At 35.8% G+C, this 24,926-nt stretch overlaps 1 protein-coding gene across 1 annotated transcript in view; it reads left to right on the top strand.

Moving 5' to 3' along the window:
• The window catches only part of LOC150018864 (cytoplasmic dynein 2 heavy chain 1), a 283,446-nt gene that overhangs the window by 244,722 nt on the left and 13,798 nt on the right, over positions 1-24,926 (top strand). The window contains exons 85-86 of the mRNA XM_090265892.1: positions 6,270-6,359; positions 24,369-24,478. Of these exons, the coding sequence (XP_090122018.1) occupies positions 6,270-6,359; positions 24,369-24,478 (200 nt within the window). The remainder of the gene's footprint in view (positions 1-6,269; positions 6,360-24,368; positions 24,479-24,926) is intronic.

The following is a 24,926-nucleotide window of genomic DNA, read 5'->3' as shown; positions in this document are numbered from 1 at the left end:
ACCCGTGGGTCAAGAAATCCCTAATAAGAGTGGGGATGTGGAGGGGAGGGTGGCCTTCCCACAAGGGGAAGGATCGTGCAGACTCCAGGTTGGTTGGCTGTCTCTGGACAACGGCATGCTTGGTTTGACAGGCTGGCATCCTTGTTGTATTCTGGGGGCAACAGGGTTAAAGGACATCATTTAATCCGTAACCACTAGATGACAAAAGACAGGTATTAATTTTTCAATGTCCCACATTAGGGAAAAGAAGGGCTTCTTTGGAGGAAGGTGTGCCAGGTACATCTCACCTGTCCAAAACCCTTTTGCCCATTATACTTATTTTGGACTGAGGGAAATATTTTAGGTTTCCCCCATCTCAGGCCTCTGGGCTTTTTCTGTCCAAGCCATTAGGATAGAAAAGAGAAACCAGTTTTAAAGTGAAGCCCACAGACCACCCCGTTCTTCACCAACCCAGCCACTTAGTTCAGCCAAACCATTGAGTCTCAGGAGGCAGCAATGCAGACAGGATTAAGTGAGGCCTATGCATACAGATAATCACTCAGGTAATGAGATTGTAGGCTTATGCCCTTTGAAAACAGAAAACACATGTTAATTTATGTAACATAACCCACATACAAGTCTCTAAATCTGTAGGACTGTCTTATCGGAAGGAAAATCCTTGTCCTTCTAATATTCACTGAACTTGCATTTCTATTCTTTATATTTTTATTCCCCCCCCACTAAAAAATTTTCTGTTTGTTTGTTTTTCCACTACAGTTGTCTCACTTTTTTTCCCCCTCTTGCTTCCCTGCACCCTGCCCCCCCCACAGTCAGTCCCCACCCAGTTGTCCATGTCCATGGGTCATTCATACATGTTCTTTGACTAGACCCTTCCCCTTCTTACCCCTTCTCTCCCTCCCATCTCCCCCTTTGTTACTGTTAGTTTATTCCTTGTTTACATACCTCTGGTTCAATTTTGCTCATTTGTTTGTGTTGTTCATTAGTTTCCTGTAACAGGTGACAGCATAAGGTAATTTTCTTTTGTTGCCTGGCTTATTTCGCTAAGCATAATTCTCTCTAGTTCCAATCATGTTGCAAATGGTAGAAGTTCCTTCTTTCTTTCAGTACTTATTCATTGTCATTTTCCCCCTTTGTACTCGTGTTCCTCTCTGTCTCTCTGTTTCTTCATCTTCTTAAAGCAGACCCTTTAGCATCTCTTGCAATGCTGGTTTGGTGGAGATGTATTCTTTTAGCCTTCTTTTGTCTTGGAAACTCCTTATTTCACCTTCCATTTTGAATGAAAGCCTTGCTGGGTAGAGTATTCTTGGTTGTAGGCCTTTGTTTTTCATTGCTTGGAATATTTTTTGCCATTCCCTTCTGGCTTGTAGTGTTTCTGCTGAGAAATCTGATGATAGCCTTATTGGAGCTCCCTTGTATGTTATTAGTTGTTTCTCTCTTGCTGCTTTTAGGATTCTCTCTTTATCTTTGAATGTTGGCATTTTAATTATGATGTGTCTTGAAGTGGGCCTGTTGGGGTTCATCTTCATTGGGACCCTCTGTGCTTCCTGGACTTGCGTGACTCTTTCTCTCGTCATGTTAGGAAAGTTTTCTGTCATTAGTTTTTCAAAGAGGTTTTCTATCCCTTGCTCTTCTTCTTCTCCTTCTGGAATTCCTATGATACGGATATTATTACGTTTCATGTTGTCCTGCAGCTGTCTTAGAACCTCTTCAGTCTTGTTCAGTCTTTTTTCATTTTGTTGCATTGTCTGGGAGTTTTTGTGTAGGTTGTCCTCCAGCTCGCTGATCCGATCTTCTGCTTCCTCTAGCCTGCTTTTAATTCCTTCTACTGTGTTCTTCAATTCAGAGATCGTATTTTTCATTTCCTCCTGGCTCTTATTGATAGCTTCTATGTCCTTTTTCATGCTCACGTAATTTTCTGTGAGTTCCTTGTAGTTTTTCTGGAGTTCTTTGAAGTTTCCGCTGAGCTCATTCAGCTTCTCCATAATCCATGTTTTGAATTCCATATCTGATAGTTCGCTCCCCTCTATTTCATTTAGCACTCTTTCTGGGGATTCTACCTTTCCTTTTGATGGGAGGTTGTTTCTCTGTCTCCCCATTTTTTTGACTCCTATTGTTTGTTGGTGCTTCTTGGAATGATCTGCACTTCCTGGATCTGCCTCTGGTGGCGTCAGATCATGTACCAGTCTGGGCCTAGGCAGCCTGTTGGAGACTTCCAGGGATCTACTGCTGTTGTCTGTCTTCTTTGATTGTTAATCTATTCAATCTGTGATTAGCTGTCAGGCTTAAGGACTGTGGGTGTGGCAGCTTAATTCCTGTAGGCAGGGCTTTTGCTTCCCCTCAGGCTGACGCCACTTGGAGGGGAATGGTCTACCCGCAGTACTGGGGATGAGTCAGCACTGGGACCCAGTCAGCTGCTCCTCCAGTTCTCCCCTCAAAGCCACCGTGCCAAATTCTCCCCAAGTGTCTCCAGTCCTCTCTGCCTTCCCTCTGCTTGAGCCCAGGGTAAGTGGTGGCCAAAATATTTTCGTATGTGATCCACTTAAGAGCTCTTTTTCTCCTGCTGTTTCTCTCCGGCTAGCAAGAAAGCCTGTGGCTTTTCGCTTTTCACAGCTGATACTATTTTACTTTCCACTCTGTCGCTGTAGGCTGGGAAGCCCAGCTGGGGGTTTAGACCCTGCCCTTCTCAGGGGGAATCCCCGGCTGCTGAGCTGTTTCTCAGCCCCTTCAGCTGCCACCCGTGGGAGCCCAGCCAGCCCTTCCACGTCTCCGCACTCCCTACCGGTCACGTTGTGATGTAGCGGCCTTTTCTGTCTCTCCGTGGTTATAAGACTTCTCTCCAGCTGGTGTTCGGTTCGTTATTCCAGATGATTTCTCCAAAATTACATTGTAAATCCAGACTAGTTCTAGGAGGAAGTTAGTGTAGCTTCCACTTACTCCTCCGCCATCTTGTTTCCTCGATTTGGATATTTTTAATGTCGGCTATCTCCTGTGTGGTATAATGATTGTTCTCAATGTCTTGATTTCATTGCTACCAACTTCAATTAGTCTACTTAACTGTGGAGCATCGTCCAGGGAGAAATCTCCATCACAAAACTTCACAAACCACTTTTGAAATCTTTGATCAATCCCAGCACCTTCTTCATACACTGCACAAATCTTTTTCTGCATTTCTGCTCTGTTTTTACCTTTCTTGAATTAATGAAGCATAATATGCTGAAAATGTTGTTTTCTTCCATTTTCAATATTAAAATGGCTACACAAAAACTCATCAATTTTGATAATTTTTTTAAAATTTATTGTTTATAACAGTTGACCCATTTTTTTTCCCCATTGCTCAACCCGCCTCCCCGCCTCCATATTCAGTCCCCACCTGTTGTCCATGTCCATGGGTCATTCATACTGATTTCTTGACTAGACCCTTCCCCTTCTTTCCCCCATTTTCCCCCTCCCCCTGGCCACTGTCAGTCTGTTCCTTGTTTACATGCCTCTGGTTCTGTTTTGCTCATTTGTTTGTGTTGTTCATAGTTTCCTGTATTAGGTGATATCATATGGTATTTGTCTTTTGCAGCCTGACTTATTTCACTAAGCATAATACTCTCCATTTCCATCCACGTTGTCAGAAATGGTAGGAGTTTCTTTCTGCTGCATAGTACTCCATTGTGTAAATGTACCACAGTTTTTTGATCTACTCATCTACAGATGGGCACTTAGGTTGTTTCCAGCACTTGGCTATTGTAAATAGTGCTGCTATGAATATAGCGGTGCACAGGTTCTTTGGAATTGGTGTTTCAGGATTCTTCGGGTATAATCCTAGCAATGGAATTGCTGGATCAAAAGGCAGTTCCATTTTTAGTTTTTTGAGGAAATTCCATACTGTTTTCCATAGTGGCTGCACCAGTCTGCATTCCCACCAGCAGTGCACTAGGGTTCCCTTTCCTCCACATCTTCGCCAGCACTTGTTGTTTGTTGATTTGTTTATGATGGTGATGGTGTGAGGCAGTATCTCACTGTGGTTTTAATTCAGATCTCTCTGATGGCTAGTGATGTTGAGCATTCTTTCATAAGTGAATTTGGCAAAATAGTAGGGTACAAAATCAATATTCAGAAATCAAAGGCATTTCTATACACCAACAATAAAATATCAGAACTAGAAACTAGGAAAAACATCCCATTTACTATAGCAACAAGAAAAATAAACTTAACTAAGGAGATAAAAGACCTGTACTCAAAAAACAATGTAACACTGAAGAAAGAAATTAAGGAAGATACAAATAAATGGAGGCATATACCATGTTCATGGATGGGGAGAATCAACATCATTAAAATGTTCATACTACCCAAAGCAATTGATAGATTTAATGCAATCCCTATTACAATACCGATGGCATATTTCACAGACCTAGAACAAATACTTCAGAAATTTATATGGAACTAAAAGGACCCCGAATAGCCGCAACCATCTTGAGAAAGAGGAACAAAGTAGGAGGAATCACAATACTTGATATCAAACTATACTACAAGGCCACTGTAATCAAAACAATCTGATACTGGCATAAGAACAGACATTGATCAATGGAACAGAGGAGAGCCCAGAAATAAACCCAGATCTCTATGGTCAATTAATATTTGACAAAGGGAGAAGGAACATAAAATGGAGTGAAAAGAGCCTCTTCAACAAATGGGGCTGGGAGAGCTGGACAGGGATATGCAGAAAAATGAAAATGGAGTACCAATTTACACCATACACCATAATAAACTCAAGATGGACAAAAGACTTAAGTGTAAGCAGTGACACCATAAAAGTCCTAGAGAATAAATTTTTATTTTTTTAATTCACATTAATATGATAGCTGTCACCACACAGTCTAACAGAATTATTTTAATGAAGTTAACGACAACTAAACAAAACTGGAGCCATCTTACAGAAAAAAACCAAACAAACTTTTTGGCCAACCTAATATAACCCATTATTAAAGCACCACAAGAATTTTTAGCTGTGTATCTCCTTTATTGGCTCTTTCTACCTTTGTTCTATTGCTATTTAGAGTAAAGAGTATACCTGATCTTTTATTCCACATAGTGTTCTATCATATCACTACCATGTTATATAAATTTTATCACGTTATATTGTAATTCTCTACATAGAATTTAACACTATGGAATCTTCTTCTTATAATGAACTATATTTTTGACTTTATCTCCCAGTAAAATATAAGCTCTATGATATTAAGGACCTTACAGTAACTGCTAAATGGATGAACAATAAGTACTTAACCATTTATTGAATTAATGTATCACACCTGCCACTAATATCAGTAACTTAACTATTGCTGCATAATAAATTACCCTAAAACTTAGTGGCACAAAACAACAAAAATGTATTCTGTCACAACTTTTGCGGGTCGAGAACCTGGGTGAAGCTTAGGTAGGTGTTCTGTCTGGTGGTCTCCCTCAAGTCTACAATCAGGAATCAGTCAGGGCTACAATTATCGCAGCTTCTATGAGCACAGATGAGATGGCTGTGGGCAGGCCTCAGGCTCTCGCTGATTGTTGACTGAACACATCAGTTCCTGACTCATGACCTGGTAACTTTTTCACTCAGTGAGAAAGGGAGAGAGTAAGAGAGAGTGAGCTAGGCAGGAGTCACAGTACTTTATAACCTAATCTTAGAAGTAGCATCTCATCACTCTAAAACCTTATTTTTTATTAAAATAGAGATAACATGCAATATTACATTAATTTCAAGTGTACAACATAGTGATTTAACATTTATATAACTTATGATGTGATCATCATTATGTCTAGTAACCATCTGTCACTGTACAAAGTTAATATAATATTTTTGACTATGTTCCCTGTCATACATTACATCTTTGTAATTTATTATTTTATAACTGAAAGTTTGTACCTCTTATTTACCTATACAATTATTTTACACATCTCCCTCCTTCCTCCCTTCTGGCAACCTTTAGTTTATTCTCTGAATCTATAAGTCTATTTTGTCAGTTTGTATGTTTTGTTTTTTTAGATTCTCCATAAGTTTATACCATATATCCGGTGTTTGTTCCATGTCTGACTTTTTTACTTAGCATAATACCCTCTAGGATTATCCATGTTGTCGCAAATGACAAATTTTATTCTTTTTATGACTGAATAATATTCAACTTTTTTATCTGTCAGTAGACATTTAGGTTGCTTCCATACTTTGGCTATTGTAAATATGTAATAATATATATATAAACTTAATTTGGACCCTTTTAAAATTGCAGTGCCCTCTCACATGGCAGAGCAAGTGGGAAGGCCCAGAAGATCCTCTACGATACCTTAGAGGTCTTGTATCTCGTGCCCTTGCAATACAGGTAAGACTAAGTTATTTAATATTGCATTGTCATAACTGTATGATTATTATATTCTACACATGCATATTAAGGTAACCTTTTTTGCCAGCAACTAGTGAGAATAATATAATTTTATACATAAAGTACCATTTATTTATCTCTCATTTTATCATCATGTTATTTTCTATAACATTATTTTTTAAGGTATGTTTTCTCTGCTTTTTATAGTTTTTGAGAATTCAGACTAAAATCTACAATGTAGATGGATTATACATAGGACGAATAAAACTGATTCATAGCTGTGACTGATTTGCTTTAGGGCATGTAGACCACCACCCCTCCCCCACAGAAAGCTGCTTTTTAAATTTATTAATTTTTTCAAATCGATCAAGTTTTTTCAGAGTGCTACAATTAGGTAACAGCAGAAAAATTGAATAGAGCAAGAAATGGCATAGAGGAAAAAGATATTTTATTATTTACTTATTTGTTGATACTATTACAGGTGTCCCCCATTTTCTCCTTCTTTGTCCCCCTCCACTGAGCTCTTGCCCTCCCCCCAGCCTTCACCACATTGTTGTCTGTGTCCATGGGCTATGCATATACGCATATATGTCATGGCGCAGGTTAGTTGGTGCATGCATTATACCCCTTTTCCTGTGATTTTAATTGTCACCTGTCTTCTTCCTCTGCTATTGCACCTGGGTCACAAACCAACCTTCTTTACCACATCAACTTCTAATATCATACGAGTAACTTGATTAGTCCTTCTAGATACAGCAGTCTTCACCTGTGCTTTTGTTAGTAGTGCACACTCCTATCAAGATCTGTAACCTTGTCATCACTCACTACGGCTGCTTCTTTGGACCCCTAAACTGTACATGTCCCTCTTTTACCATAGCCACATTTCCCTCTTAATTTCTTGCTTGCTTAGACTTTCCGCAGTATTCCTCCTCAGTGTTCTCCCAGCCTGGTACTTTCTTTCCTAACCCTGCCCAATTCAGCATGGAATCCATGGCACATAACTTGAACGGTTCTCTTTACAATGTCTCCAGTATGCTAACTGCTTTTCCTTTGTGTTTTAACTTTCCCGAAAACCATTTAGCTTGGGTCAGCCTCTGTCCGGACACAAGCTGCCGAGCTCTGCCAGTGAAAGTGCAGACGTAAGGTGTTCAGTACTGGGTGCGCCCTGAGCACTGCTCCTGTGTTCTGCGGTGACTGATTCACCCCTTCCTCACTTGCCTGAGGACCTCCATTCTGTCCTTCCCCTTTTCCTTAGCAGACCACCTTTTCTTTACAGAGAAAATGCAAGCTATGAAATGTGACCACGTGCAATTCCTACCCCTCTCTCCCACCTACCATTTGTGTGAACCCACCCTCCTCATTTTTGCTCTAATACAAAAGAAGTCAGCTTGCTGCTGTGGAAGGTTCATCCTGAGAGCTGAGTCCATCTGCTCTTACCTCTTTAGACACTTCCTCTAGGAGATGGTTTGTTGTGCTTCTGTATTTACATCTTTTCCTCTCTGTATGCTTGCTCCTGCCAGCCTACAAATGGGACTCCTTTACAGGGACGAGACTTATCTGAATGTGAGGCTACCAGTAAAACCAAACTTTAGGTTGTTGGATTATTGGAGGAAAAATTACTGGTATGAAAATGAGGTTAAAATTAGCAGGTAGAGAAGAGCCAGGGAATCTGATTTACTCATCTAGCCACCGGGACTGTGCCTGGACATAATCTATCAATAAATGCCAGAAGAATGGCGAGAAGAAAGGAAAGGAAAATGGAGAAGGCAGAGAGGAAGGACAGATAGTCCATCAGTGTTCTTGGAAGAATATAGAAATATTCTGAAGGTCTTGGTGTGTTAAAATTGCATGGCTGTGATAATTTACCACTTCATATATTTGTCAGTATGGCTTGCTTTAGATTATTTTTATAAAGGGCAGAAACTTTATTTGTAGCAATGGTATTCTACATTATACTATACATGTAAGTAAATTAGTATTTGTTGTATGTGCATGTAATGATGTATTGTTGATACTGAAATTAATATTTAAGAATTTTTCCATAAATTATCACATTTTTCTGACATGATTATTTATACTGAGTGTATTGAATATTGGTCATCAAAACCAGAAACTTTTCTCCTATTTAATTTTCTTAAAATTTTTATAGCCATTTAGCCTTGCTTGTAATGCTAATACACCTTCCTAACCGTCAGTTAACTTTCAGGCTTAATCATAGCTTATCTTCTGTCCTTCCAACCAGTGAATATGTAATATTCATTTTTCAGTCACCACTTAGAGAGTTTGTATTGTTTCATTTTTCTGCCTTAATTTATTTTTCAACTATAAATGCACAAAGATATCCACCCTCCTGGGTCAACCTTTAATGTTTGGGAATCACTTTCCATCTCTTGCAAGGTCTGTTATGGGCTTTGTTTTCGTATATGCTTTCTCTATTTCATAGATACATATCCAGAGCAGCTCCTGAAGTCTAGAGGAGCAATGAAATGGAATTACAGGGATGTAGTAGAAGAAAGGGATGAGAGCATAGGTAGGCAGAGAGAATTAGAAGTTCTGTTTGCAAAGAAAAATGTCAGCTTTTGCTTTCTTATGAAAGTATAATGATCAGACATAATCCAAACAAGTACTTGGCAGCTTGAACCCAGTTCCAGTCATAGTTAAACCCCCCCCCATTAAAATTAAATTAAATTAAATTAAAATAAAATAAAATTTATTTTAATTTTTAAAAAAGCCCTGGCTGGGTCTCTCAGTCAGTTGGAGCACCATCTCATACACCAAAAGATTGCAGGTGTGATCCCTGGTCAGGGCACAGACCTGGAATGTGGGTGTGATTCCTGGTCAGGGTGTGTAGGGAGGCAGCTGATCGATGTTTCTCTCTGACATCAATATTTCCCTCTCTCTCTTTCTCTTTTCTCTCTCTCTCCATCTCTCTCTAAAATCAATAACATATCCTTGGGTGAAGATTAAAAAATTGGTTTAAATCCTAGAGCCTTTCATTTTAGAGCATAACATATAGGGAAACAGAAAAGGCTACTACGAGTCTCATGTGCAGTGCCTGTTTATTACAGGGGTCTTGTACAAATAAGGTGAGACTACCTGGGATCAAGGGTGGCATTATTTATCCATTTGTTGAATCAAAAATACTGTCAACAGCTACTTTATGCCAAGCTCTGAGTAAAGTAGTGGAGATGCAGTGGTTAGTAAACAGATATAGTTCCTCTCTTAGTGTCACTGTGCTGAGTTTGCTGAGTGTAGAATGATAAACGAAATAGACATATATTGTGTCCAAGAAGAGCTATTCCTACAATTTATTAGAAGAGGCAGATGACTGAATAGCAACAGAAAGAGTGAAAAGGAAGTACAATGTTATGAGAGCAAATAGGAGGAGTACCTAACCTACATGGGAACAGGTAAGTGATGTTTAAGCAGAGAATTTAGTAGGAATAGACCAAGTGAAGAGGAGAGGGAAGAATATGTCAGATGAGAGGAAGGCCAGAGTTAAGAATAAACCTATGCTTTCAAGTAACTGCATAGAGGGTGAGAAAGAGGGGTATTAAGAGATTAAGCTGGAGGGGCAGGGAAGGCCAAGTCATCACACTATATTAAGGAATTATATTTGATCGTAAGGCCAAAAATGGCAACATTGCAGGATTTTATGAGGGAAATCAGACTATGTTTTAGAGGGATCATTTTACAATATGGTTAGAGTCAAAGGTGGTATAAGGTTTTAAGACTCTCCTCTGAATGCCGGTAATTTAGAGAAAGCCAGAAAACACTTAGGTACTCAGTGAATCTCAGCCAAAGAATCTTGCAGGCAACCTCATAGTCATTCTCTCGTCTCCACTCTGTAAGCTCTTGTAGAGCAAGGTGGGTTTTTTTTTTTTGTTTTTTTGTTTTTTTTTTAATTCTGCTGTATTTCCAGTACCTAGTATCTGTCCACAGAATAAATGAATGAACTAATGAGTGAACAAATAAATGGACTAAATAGGTTATTTTCTATTGGGACCCTAGAATTATTTTCCTAGCTTCAAATTCTTCTGCCTTTTCTTTAGAAATAACATCTTATGAGAGATTCTTTGGTTCCTGATTTCCTCTTTGTTTTTCTGTTGGGCTGCAGAATAAGTCCCTGTAGCCATCTCCCCCATATATCCTGATTCTTCTGTGTTGATCATTTTAAATTCCAGCATGTTCTCTATTCAGTTCATAAGTCATATGGTGCTAGCATTTGCCGTTGTGTTCTTCGTCTTCATATTCTCAAGGTCTTACAGTTGGAGCCCTCGACTCTACCCCTCTAGTTTTTAATCCAACCTAACTCATGAATTGGTGCTAAGTTAGGATTCATAGACCTTCATCTCCAGTAGCCAGTTAGAGTTGAATATGATAAACAGACCCATTATTCTAGACATGTTTAATGGACTCCTGAATATCTCCCCATTATACTTCTGTTAACCAGACTTGGAGTGCCATGTGTCAATGACAAGCTTTCACATGTTCATGTTTTAGGACTGAGCTTCTGCTTAGGGTCCAATTCTTTCATTTTAAAATTTATAGTGACTTCTCAAACTCTTCTCATTTTTTTGCCATCATTCAAGCCAGTCAGTGACTGGTACATTTGCATACTACTAAATCCTGTCATCTTTCCTTCTTATGATGGAATCTTGTTGTTTATCTCAACCATTAGGGACCCTGAAGTCTGGGGAGATTGAAAAAAATAGAGCTATTTATTAATTTACTCTGTAGTCCTCCATTAAAACAGAAGCTTCATGAGCGCAGAAATTTTTGTTTATTCACCATTCTATCCAAAAATGTAGAACAGTGGCTTGCACAAGTAGGCTTTTCAATAAATTTCTATTGAATAAATGAATGATTCAGTCAATATTAGGGTTATTCTCAAGACAAATGACATAAATCTTTTTCATGTTTCCCAATCATCATGATTTAGCCTTCCAAGATGTACTCTATGGTACCCATGATATATTTCTGAGATTTTAGCTTCTATCTAGATCTATCAAATGAACATTCTAGTTTATACCCTCTTCTACAGGGTAAACTTTTATTTTTCTAAAGATTCCAAATTTTAAAAGTAATCTTATTAAAATTACACTATTTATTTTTCATTCATTTTCTGAGGTGTCTCACTCTATTTTTGAAAGATCTTCAGCACTTTTCATTCCTGAAAAAGGGAAGTCTATATTCCTAATTCTTCTTAGTAACTCACAGTATTTTATAAAGAGTAGGTACTTGGTAACATCAATTATAAGAATACTTACATAAACAAAATTGGAAAAGTAGTCTGTATCTGGTGTAAGACCACCTGCATCCCTGTTTTTATATACCATACTCAGCTAGAATAGCTACTTTATTGATGCTTTTTATTTATATATATTAATCTTTTCATTCATTCAGTGAATATTTATTGAGCTTTTATTATATGCTAACCACCTTTAAGAGCTGAAATTCACAGCAGAGAAGAGAACATGAAATACTTGCCAATAGGAACTCCAAAGTTAGTAAAGGTGATAGAAAATATGAACTAATAAATATATTAATATTGGAATTGCATAGAAAAATACATCTTGGCCCAAAACCTGATATTTAAGATTAATATACAGTAGTCCCTCTCTATATCACGGTTCACTTATCGTGGCCTCACTGTATCGCAGGATTTAAAAAAATATTATATTTAATTATTTATTGCAGATTTTTCGCTATACTGTATCACGGATTTTGCAGTACTGTATACGTATGTTGTTAAAGTTAGGTAGGTTTAAGAATATAGAATATGTTTAAGAACATAAGTAGTGTTTATAAAAGTGTGGGAAAGGTTAATAAGGGACTGGGAACGGTTTATAAATATGTGGGAAGGGTTTATAAAGCCTTAAAATATATATAAATACTAAAATAAATGTAAGGTTCCTACTTCACAGATTTTCAGCTATCGCGGGGGGGTCTAGAATGTAATACCCGCGGTGAGTGAGGGAATACTGTACAGCCAAACTTTAAACTGGATTACTATCATCATAAAATGAACTTAAGGTGTATATATGAAATTTTACCAAGTAAAATACAGGTATTACTATAGCAGTAGTAGTATAAAATTTTAGGAGTCACATTTTGTACAGGGACAGTAATTTCTCCACACTGTCAGGTGATAAATTCTGCCTGTGGTGAACTATCTTGCACATTTAGAATACTAAACAGTAGTCTGTGGTCTATGATGATCTGCAGTGTTATAGAAGCAATCCTGTAAACCATGCTATTGTACTGCTTGCAAAAGATAAATTTTGGTTCTAGAAATGTGACAATGTAGCAACATAATTGGCTTTCAACATAACAAAATCTTCCCTGAATTTTTATATGCATCTCAGCTTTCATCACTTGCATACCAATTTCATCCTCTTCCTGGAGTAGCATAATAATAGGGTCTTTTAAGCAGAAAACATGCAGACAATACTTAAACTCTTATGACAAGCTTGGTTTCTTAAAGAATGAGCAGGTTCTAGCAACAACTACTTTCCCTGCAAGTAAAGAGAGATCCTATTAGTAATACCTGCTATGTTGTTGCCCTTATTTTCAAAATGGTGCTTTCAGGCTTTCCTTGTTCATGCAGCCATTTTTAGCAGTTAAAGGTTTCTGTTACATCTTGTTTGAACGTAGTTTATTAGTATATAACAAGACAATTGCAAAATGTCTTTTATGTCATTTAGTTTTATCTTTGACTAAAGAAGAACAATAATAGTGGTTGACAGTTTTTCTGCTACAGTAAATAAGTCTGTCCTATCAAATACTGTTATTATTTCTGAAAATACAATGGAACTTTGTAAACAAAACATTGTGTACTTTTAATCCCATGATCGAATTCCCTTTGCCAAATTTGTTCCATTGTCAATAGTAATCGAATGCTGATTTTCCATTCTATAATATATCTTCTGTCAGATTCACTTTGTTGATAGCTATTGGCAAACTGGAAAATTCTTCACAAGCAAGGAAAATGGTGATTGGTTTTATTGTTAATTTATATGTTGTCACTTTAAAAGGATTTTGGAATGTATAAGCTTATCTAATTGTAGCATGTAATTTTGAAGTAAACTATTTAATGATACTACCAATAATATTAACTTGTTTGTATGTAGTAAAATAGTTTAGGAAAATATATTTCAGTAATATGTTTGCTAGGAAGAACCCTGAGCATAAAATCCACAGCTTTAACAAATCTCAGAATTCCTTGTATTTCGTGTCCTGAAAATGATATATGATCTATATCAATGATTTTATCAAGCAAAGACAATTCATTTTGAAGTATTTACTTGTTGTTTCATCCTCACAAGATAGCCAGTATGCCCAGCTAGGACTAACCCTTGTGGTATTTGTGGTCATATAGAACTAAATCACCTACAATTGAATTTTGCTCTTAAAAGTAATCTTCTTTAATGTTGCCAAAGTATGTAAAACATTTTTACAAAGATCTGGATTTCAGCATAGCCATATATGTATATTTTACTTTGTATTAATTAAATTTTTATTACTGTTTTAAATTTTACTCTTGCAATAATAAATACATATTATAATTTAGACTAAAATAATTTTAACCTATAACATAAGTGGTTATTTTCACTATAAGTGGCATATAAAATGCCCATCTAAATATGATAATAAATAACCTAATATTTAAAATAAATCTAAATATGTCTTGTTGACATTAATAACTTTGTTATACTTATTAAGTAGGGTAGTAACATTTGTGCTTATACAAATATTTATATTGCTTATTTCTAGGATGTCAGACGATTTTAAAGTAGGCATTTATTTATTGGGCCAACAAGAAAGTGAAGGCCAGTAATAGGTCTTTGTCAAACAGTGACACTAAACTGAATTTTATTTCTAATACACATCAATATGCTATAAAGAAAAATATAGATTAAAGGGGCTAGAAAGTGGATGGAGAGGTTAACGCTTTAGTATGAGTGGTCAGGTAAGTCTACTCTTAATGGGTGATATCTAGACAGATACTTAAATGAAGGAAGAAAGCCAAACATGAACATATCTAGTGGGAAATAGCTAAGCAGGAAGACTGGAAAATGCAGTATCTTTGAGAAAGGAATGTACTTTGCTTGCTTAAGGGGAAAACAAAAGGAAACCAGGGGCTAGCACATGTACATAAAGAGTAGTGCTACTGGAAATGAGGATAGTTGGGTCGCCAGGGTCCCTGACATAGGTTCATGAAGGCTTTGATAAGAGGCTTAAAAAAATAAATACAGATTAAATTTTTTGAAAAAATTTAGTCTGAGCGAATGGGAAGTCAGGGGATGGTTGAGATTAGGGTATTAAAAGGTTATTCTGTTGACGTGTGAAGAACAGACTATAGGAAAGAATGGAAGCAAGCTAAGCTATATGAGGTTATGATGATGTTACAGATAGAGTGGTGGATGTGAAAGTTAAGAAATGGTAAGTTTTGATATTAGACATGTGGATTTGGCTGTGAGACATGGGAAAGAGATGGGAAGAATTTCAAGGTTTTGGCCCAAGCAAATGGTTGAGTATTTCACTGAGTCGAAGGATACTGGTGATAGAGCAGGGTTCTTAGGGAAAAGGGAAACGGTTTTACAAATTAAGAGTTCTGATTTAAACATGTTAAGCTTAGGTATCTTTTAGACATTAAGGTGAAAATGTCAGAGGAGGACAGAGGTTGGATTAAGAAATTTAAAATTGGGAGATATCAGCATATAAAAATGGCCTTTAAAATCATAGGACTGACCAAATAGTGTGCCCTGATATACTCCAATACTGAGAAATCCAGGTAAGGATAAGAAGTCAGTAATGAAGACCAAGTGTACTAGTCAGGAAGACAGAGGAAAGACTTGGTGACTGTGGTGATCAAGAAGCCAAAAGAGGAAAGTATTTTAAAAGGGTCAAAGTCATCAACTGTGTCAAATACCATAAGTAAGATTAGACAGTTTTCTAAGGAATTTTGCTATGAGGTGTCACAGATAAATAAAAGATGGTAGCTGATGGGGTGAAGGACCAAGGGAGTATTTTTTCTTTAGTTTTGAGTGTGTCTGATTTTCAATATGGGAGATATTTCACCATATCTGTATCCAATAAAGATAAAAAATTAACAATGCAAGAAAAAAGGAAATAATTTTAGGAGTGAAATTCTTAGAAAGTAGAAAAATAGGTCCCTGTACACATGGGAAGGATTGGCCTTGAATAGGAACTTGGAATTATCATAAATTATAAATTATCATGCATCATTAGGAAGGGACCTGCAAATAGGGTGGACACTATAGGTCCCTGGCTTGCCACACTAAAAATTAAGTACCATGCAGAAGGCCGTTACTGATAATCTTGTTTCTCCACTGTTCAGGTTCTTCATGAACCCTGTTTGGGTTTAATCCATGCAGTTTAACTCACTCGTGTCTTTGTAAAAGTTAGAGGGGAAAGTCAATAAAGCAACAAAGATAATCAAATTCTATGCTCCAAAGTTTCTTCTATACTATGAAAGGAAACCACCGGATTCTATTGAAAAATAACACTTCCTTGTATCAAATAGTGAGTCTAGAAACCTGTATTTACGGTTTTTGGTTTTTTCAGATTAAAACATACTCTGTTTAGCTAGACTTTTGAATATTCTATTAAGTATGTATTTTGAGGGTAGAAGAACAGTAAAGATTTCCTTTTTTAGAGGTAAGATAAATGTATATTTTGTTTGTTCCCAATCAGTTAAGTCCATGTCTATTAAGTTAATATTATAAGCAAGCTAGCAAAAATCATTTTATTCAAGACAGTTCTAGAGGCTAAAGTTTCCTTCCGATCCTTTGTGCAGCTTGAGGTTTGGGTTTGTTTGTTTTTGTTCTGTTTGCTTGTTTGTTTCTAGTCAGCTGTACAGTGTGAGGTGCCATTAACAGAACCCAGTTAGACCAGTCAGCTACAGAGTTAGGAGAAGTAAGCCTTTAGGTATGTATCATGCTCTTACCAAGTTCATATTAGATGTTAATTTGCCCTAGAATCTGTATTCATTACTAAACCATATGGTCATAATTTGTTCTTCTTAAAAGGTTTACCTTAGCTATTTTTTTTTTAAGCAATGCGAATTGTATAACAGGCTTTCAATTTCGTAAGTACCTAGGTTTACTGCTAATGTTTTATTTGTTTTGGATATCTCATTAATTTGAGTGGTGTTTTTTGGTTTGTTCTTTCCTGATTTTGTTAAAGATTTGGGTTTTTTGACATTTTTGAGAAATATTTTTGCCAGATATTTTTGACAGTCCAGATATTAATAACCAATAAAATGGGGCCTAAAGTACTGGAAATTTTTGTTTTTCTTTTTTTATATTATTTGCAATTGACTAGTAAGTAATCAGGAATAAACCTTAGTCTTTTAAGATACCAGAGGAAGTTATAAAGAATGCCTAACAATAATCACAAATAGTTTTAAAATCCTTCAAAAATTTATTTTTCAACCCCATGGAGGCAGGTATTGTACTCACTATGCCATGGGTTACAACAGGAATAAAATAGTCCTTGCCTGTTTGACTCAGTTGGAGCATCATCCCAAATACCAAAAGGTTGCTGGTTTGGTTCCCAGTCAGAGCACATTCCTAGGTTGTGGCTTGACCTCCAGTTGCGGCACGTGTGGGAGGTAGCCAATCAATGTTTCTCTCTCACATTGATGTTTCTTTCTTCCTCTCCCTTCCTTTCTCTCTAAAATCAATACATAATATATTTAAAAACATGAAGAAAATACTAACATTATGTAGAAAAATTAGATTATTAAGTTTAAAGAAATTGTAAGCAAAGGGGGGAGAATACTATATTATCAGATTTTTTCCACTGAAATAAATATGGGTGTTCATGTTGTGTATATATTTTTCTACAATACCATTTAGCAATATCAAGTTCTATTTATAAATCAGTGTGTGGAGAAATTTTCTAGTCTAGTTAATACTGTTTCTAAAAAGATATCTTACAAGAAAATATCATCTTACCTAGCTATGGCTTCAAATCTGTTTGCTAATTCTGGCATTCACATTCTAAGTGGTTAGCATCTTCATAAAGAGTTTAAGAATGAATAAAGGTTAAATTACCACAGAAACAAGGTCTCATTTCCAAATATGGTTTCTGTGCCTTAGTAGGAGAAATGTAAATGATTAATAAATCTTATCCAGCCTGCTAGAGAACTAGATCCACACTGAAAGAATGGTAGGGCAAAGAGATTTCTTGTGGTTTAGGCAGCTTTCAGTATATCTCTAGATTTGATGGAGGTGAGAATGGCCAAGAACATCAGAATGTATTTGTAAGCATATAATATTGAAGGCTCTCTCAAGAGCCAGCACAGCCTCTTTCTTTCAGAGTTGGTTGACATAAATTGCCTAAAAATATGAAAATGGGAAAGGGAACATTGAGATTTCTTAGATGATTTGCTTTGAAACACTGTCAGAAAAGCAACACCAGTAAAGTGCTTACTTTATGAAACCTTTAACCAATTCCATGGGGGGTGGGGTGGGGAGTCTGTTGACTTGACCGTAGATTCTTTTCCTTTCTTCATTCTTATTAGTAGCATGCAGAGTTTTATATATAAAGGTAAAACATAGAAAACGAGTTGTGTTAAATGGTAGAATAGGGAAGATATCTTTGATGTGGTAGTCTTTGAACAGAGACTTAAAGAAGATAAGGAAATTGCACCCGCTAAGGAAAGTTTCAAGCTGAGGCAATAGCAGGTATCCTGAGGCAGAGAGTTTTTTTTAGAAAGGTAGTCAGAGAAGTCAAAGGTTAGAATGTCAATGATTTGGGAAAGGGAGGTTGGAACTGGGGCAGGGGCAGGCAATGAAGGCCTTCTATGCTATTGTAAGGACATTGGCTTCAATTGTTATGGAAGTATATGTTATATTTTTTATGTAATTACGTTATATTATTGATGTGATAATTATTACTATTAAAGCCATAATTTTACTCATTGAATTTGATTTTGCTCAGCCTAAACTCTATATAAAGTTGTCCTGTGCAAGATATGGCAATTTATAAGCTTATTTTTTCCTGAATAATATTAAAGTAAATCATCAAGTAGCATTTTTAGAAATTAACAGTTTTCAAAGCTGCCAACTAAAAGGTAAAAATTGTCAGATTGGATAACAAAATTTAACTGTGATGGCTATTAGCCATCAAGGCATTGTACTTTAAATTAAAAGTAAAATGATGGAAAAAGGTATACTGTGATATCACACTAATCAAAACAAAGCTTGTGCAACTATATTAATAGCAGGCAAACACTTTTCAAAGCAAAGAATATAATAAGGGATAATGAGGGTTATTTTATAATGACGAAGTGATCAAGTCATCAAGAGAACACAATACTAAACTTTTACATATCTAATAACAGTTACAAATACAAAAACATAAAAATTGATACTTCTGTGAGGAGGAATAGATAAATCCACAAAGTTGGAGATTTCAAAGATTTCAAAATAACTCATTAATTGACAGAATAAGTAGACAGAAAATCAGTGAGGATATAGAATCCTTGAACAACATTATTAACTAATTTAACTGATACTTATAGACCATTACAACCAATAACAGCAGAATACACATTCTTTTCAAGTACACACACAATTTTACCAAGGTAGATCTATACATAGATCAAACTAGTTGGAATAATCTAAATGTGTTTAATACACACAAAGTATGCCCTCTGACCAAAATAAAATTCAGTTAGAAATGAATAACAAAAAGATGTGCAGAAAATCTTCAAATATTTGAAAACTAAATACCTTCTATTAAATAACTCATGGGTCGAATAAGATATAAAAGAAAATTAGAAATGAATTTGGCGAAGTAAAAGTCAAACCAAAACATCAAAATTGGGAGATGTTGTAAAGAATTAAAGTCAGTGTAAGTGGATGGCCAAACATGAATGGATAGAATCTTAACTACATTGTATTCAATATACATTTGAAAGCAGTTCTCTAAAGTTGGGAGGCAGGGTAACCTTATAAATGGAGTACGTGAAGCAAGAAATTGCTTTTTTAAGGATCATACAGTCAAAATGATTAGAGCTCCAGGAAATTGTTTCAACTCAATCTTGTTCCTGAACTCCAGACAGATTTTTCTTTAAAAAAAAAATCTTTTTTTCAATTATTGACTTGAGAGAGAGAGAAGGAAACAGGAAATGCTGATTTTTATTTCACTTATTTATGCATTCATTGGTTTGCATCTTGTATGTGCCCTGACCAGGGATAGAACCTACAACCCTGGTGTATTAGGGTGTTGCTCTAACCAACTGAGCTACCCTGGCCAGGGCAAGCAGACAGATTTTTCATCTCACCTCAGAAGTTTACTTAAAGATGACTTGAGATTGAGAAGCAAAAGATTAAACTTGTAAAAAATCACTAATTTTTTTCTCCTGTGGTTACATAATATAACGACTAAAACTAATGCACAAAATTTGAATAATAATAATAATAATAATAATATAAACACAGGTTTGAATTTAGGAAAAATTCAGACTCAGGGAATGGCAAATATATAATAGTATACCCACTATTTCTTAAATTTGGTACAACTTTAATAAGAAATATTTTGTTTGTTTAATGACTGAAGTTTTAAATTTCAGTATAATTCATGGTAATCTCCCTTGCTGATGAGATACAGTTTATTACCATATATTCATCCAATGAATTGGGAAACTTGTTGTACTGGGTTATGAACAAGCTAATAACTTTTAGAGTTTTGTTTACTCCAGTCAAAACAATGACTAGATATATTATTTTTATTCTAGATAAATTAGATTTTAGTTCTTGATGAATGTATTCTTAGATTCTTAATCTTCTAAATTTATACTGAATAATTTTAAAGAAAAGATGAAGTGATATAAAAGACACATTGAGAAGAACTATTACCTAAATTACTTCTTATTTGCCTTAAACACGTGTTTTAATAGGTAACACAGAGCACTTAAATGAAATAAAATGGCATCAGTTTAATAATACATTTTACTTTATAATAAATAATTGCTACTATATGTGAATAAAGACAGTCATTAATAGGCTATAGACCAGACCCAGCTGAAATAATGTATTTTGATATTCTTTCCTCAGTGTTTGATCTATGTATTCAAATAATGTTTTTACACAAGTAGGTTCATACTTGCCCCTGGCTGGTTTGGCTCAGTGGATTGAGCGTCGGCCTGCGAGCTAAGTGTCGCTGGTTCGATCTTCCAGTCAGGGCACATCAGAGAAGGAAAACTCTGACTCCAAAAAACCTCCGCTGCCTTGCGGCATACCTCTTCAGGGGAAAGGCTAAGGGAGTAAACCCCGACAGAAAATCCGGAGCCGGAGTCCCTAAGGCGGTTTGACGTTGTAGTCAACACCGGCAACTCCTGCGGCGCACCTGAAGCCAAGCTGTATTGACTCCGTCTTTCCCTTGGACCCTTCAGCTGCGAAGAGAGGGGGGGTCTGCTGCATGGGCAACAGCAGACCCTCCATATCACCCTGCCCAGGCTCTGTAGCTTCAGCTTCACTGGAGAGGACACTCCAGCGTCATCGCAAGATGTCGATTCAACACGGGAGGAGACAGATACCGTGTCACTCCCGAGTCGGACTGCACAGCCATTCTCGGCGGTGCAGATAGACTCTTGAGAAGCTACACCATCGTCTCTCGAGACGGACGGCTGCCGACGAGGTTCATACTATGTATGCAATATTTTAAATTTTGATTGATTTATTGTTTTTCTATTGCAGTTGTCCTACTTTTTCCCTCATTACTCCCCCCACCCCACCCACCCCTTATCCTTTAGTCAGTCCCTTTCCTATTGTCCATGTCCATGGGTCATTTATACTAGTTGCTTAGTTAGACCCTTCCCCTTCTTACCTCCCCCCCCCGCCCTCCCCCCCCAATCACTGTTAGTCTGCTCCTTGTTTACATGTCTTTGGTTCAGTTTTGCTCGTTTGTGTTGTCCATTAGTTTCCTGTATTAGGTGATAATCATATGGTAGTTGTCTTTTGTTGCCTGGCTTATTTCACTAGTATAATACTCTCCAGTTCCATCCATGTTGTCGCTAATGGTAGGAGTTCCTTCTTTCTTTCTGCTGCATAGTATTCCATTGTGTAAATGTACCACAGTTTTTTGATTCACTCATCTACAGATGGGCACTTAGGTTGTTTCCAGCACTTGGCTATTATAAACAGTGCTGCTATTAACATAGAGGTGCATAGGTTCTTTTGAATTGCTGGTTCGGGATTCTTTGGGTATAATCCTAGCAATGGAATTGCTGGATCAAAAGGCAGTTCCATTTTTAGTTTTTTGAGAAAATTCCATACTGTTTTCCATAGTGGCTGCACCAGTCTGCATTCACACCAACAGTGCACCATGCATTTTTATATTCTGGTAAATTCATTAGGTCATTAGCATTTTCCAGTGTCATTAAATATTCTTCAATATGACTTTCTACTGTTAAGCAATATTTATTGTATTAATGTACCATAATTTAATTAGCTATTTTCTATAAATTATTCTAATTTCTGTTATTATAATGCTTCTAATTTCTTAATATTATAAATAATTTAAATGAGCAAACCATGTGTGATAATCTTTAAATTATTGCCTTAAAATACATTTCAGCAAAAGCAATTACTGAGTAAAATAGCTAGAATATGTTTAAAGCTTTGGCACATTTTATCAAATTGCTTTATAGAAATATTGTACTAGTGTACATTTCTACTAAAATTTTATCTATCTTTCACACTTACTAACATTTGAGCGTTATCATTCCTCATTCTGCTAGTCTTAAAAACATATCTTAGTTTTTAAATTTGCATACTTGTTAAGAATGATCCTATCTTACATGTTTTAATAAACATATAAACCATCTACCATTGTGTTAACATTATTAATTAATTTTATTATTATGGAAAATAATTATATTAATTCAACATTAATGAGGTTAAAATCCATCAGCCCCACTATAATTTTTAATTAATTTGAACGTATGCACACCTATTTCTGGAAAAACCTCTTTTAGAGTTTTTAAATTCAGAATTAATTTTGAAGAATTTAATGAAATAATAGTATAATTCGGAATATCCATAGAGTAAATATTTTTAAACACACTGTTTTAGAATAGCAGGAATAAAAATTATATACAATCAAAATGGGTCATGAAAGCATATTTGTTGACTGTTTAGGTAATAAAATAGAAGGCAGATAGCAGAATGAAAATATTTGATAGGGAGTAAATAAAATTTGCTATGAATAATTTTAAATTATTCAATTGAAAATAGATGATTTATGAAATGTTATTATTGTAGAGAATAATATCCAAGAAGAAATAATTATACAGTGTTCCCTCACTTATCGTGGGTATTACGTTCTAGCCCCCCTCCCCCCCATGATAGGTGAAAATCCACAAAGTAGGAACCTTACATTTATTTTAGTATTTATATATATTTTAAGGCTTTATAAACCCCTCCCACACACTTATAAACCGTTTCCAGTCCCTTATTAACCTTTTCCACATTTTTATAAACCCTACTTATGTTCTTAAACATATTCTGTCTACACTCTTAAACCTACATAACTTTAACAACATACATATACAGTACCACAAAATCCCACGATATAGCAAAAATCCGCGATAAATAATTAAATATAATATATTTTAAAATCCCGCAATACAGTGAGGCTGCAGTAAGCGAACCGCAATATGGAGAGGGACTATTGTACTCTGTTAAATGATCTCTAGTTCTACACTTAAAATCAACATATTTTCAATTGGTAGGAAGAACAGAGGAACACTTTTGCTACAATGTAATAGTAACACATTAAAATAAAATACGAGCACACTAGCTGTGGGGTTTTTAATTTATCTGATTCTAGACCTGGGTGACAGAGGCTTGGGTGGATAACAGCGTGTTACAGTACATGAAACACAGCCTTTCTACACTATAATAAATTAACACAATTTTTTCTTAGACTGTGTATAAAGCATGCATAATGGAATACTTAGTAAATGAGAATTCTGCATGTTTTTTTATAGACTACATTACCATGGTATCATCTCTGTATACCAGCTGAAATAACAGACTGATTTAAAAATCATCAATAAGCTGTCTTCCTCTTTAAGTCACATTAGCACCTCCAGGAAATATTACAGAGAAACCAATCACGAAATGCTGCCTGAGTTGATTCCCTAGCTCCAACAATCACTATGTGACCGTGGGCCTGACTTTAAGCTCACCATATCTCTATTTCATCCTTGTAAAATGGTTTATTAATACTAATTTTCAGGGTTGTAGTAAGCATAATTTGGTTAATACATGGAAAGCATGTAGTAAAAGTTTCACAAAACTTCATGTTGTTTTTGTTATTTGTTCCACATAGCAATTTAATTCTACTCATTAAGCATTCTTTATGATTATGTATGTTTCTCCAAATGGAGTGTAATTTGATTTACAAAATGGCAGATAGTGGAAAAGACTATTTAAAAATACCATTTAGCAAAAAATTATTTTTCCTGGCCATTATCCTCCACTATAATACTTGATTCAGTTATCTGGCATATTCACTGTCAAATCTAAATCTGGAACCCTAGTTCAGTTTGCATTGTCAAGACTTGGGGACCCTGGGGCCTCTGGAGTTAGACCCAGGCGTTCAGCATCTCCTAAACATACTTTGAGACTTGAGTTATCACTAGAAGAAGTGCCAACCCAGCTGAAACACTGTACATTGGATTAATGTCCATGTTAGACTTTTTATTTTGAGTAGATTTTTAGCAACAAAACGTTATGCAAGGAAGCTTTTTTTGTGATGAATAGATATTATGTCAAAAACTGTAGCAGATCTCACAATGTACTGTGGAAATGTCTTTTTTTCTTTAAACACCATTTCAAAGCTCTTGGAAACTGCATAACTTTCCAAATGAAAATGACTTCTGCGTAATGATTCTTGAATAGGTTTTTTATCTTTCAAATTTACAGTTTCCTAAAATATATGCGTGTGCATATTTTTCTCCTTTAGAGCTGGGTAGAGAAAGCAGAAAAACAGACTCTTCTCTCTGATACACTTGACCTATCAGAACTCTTTCACCCAGACACATTTCTCAATGCTCTTCGCCAAGAAACTGCAAGGTAATTAAAATGAAATACTTATTTGTCTGTGAGGGTAATTATACTTTGCTTTACTCACTTCTGATTATATTTCCTTAATTGCCGAGAAATAAATTTATCGTTGAATCCAAATAGTTATGTTGTTTCCTAATAGTTGACTTTTAATTATACAGTTTACTTGTAGTTTAGTTTTGCTTTAATTATGATGTGCTTTCTATTTTTTAAATTAGAATTGAAAAGGGTAAAATTTAACTTTAAAAGTTTTGGTTATTTATCTAGACCTTTTGTGAACAGTATGATAGGCAGAAGTCAAGGGGAGATAATTAGAGCTAAATGAAATAAAGTTAAGTGAAATTTTAAATGTAATTTTTTTGTCACACTATCCACATTTGAAGTGCTCAGATAGCTACATGTGGCTACTGGCTACTACTTTGGACTGCTTGAAAAAACATTTTTATCATTGCAGAAA

The sequence above is a fragment of the Furipterus horrens genome, unplaced genomic scaffold, assembly GCF_987537825.1.
Source record: "Furipterus horrens unplaced genomic scaffold, mFurHor1.1.pri manual_scaffold_2, whole genome shotgun sequence".
Lineage (NCBI taxonomy): Eukaryota > Metazoa > Chordata > Mammalia > Chiroptera > Furipteridae > Furipterus > Furipterus horrens.
Note: the sequence above shows the minus strand (reverse complement) of the source record. Positions and strands in the feature narration are given on the sequence as shown.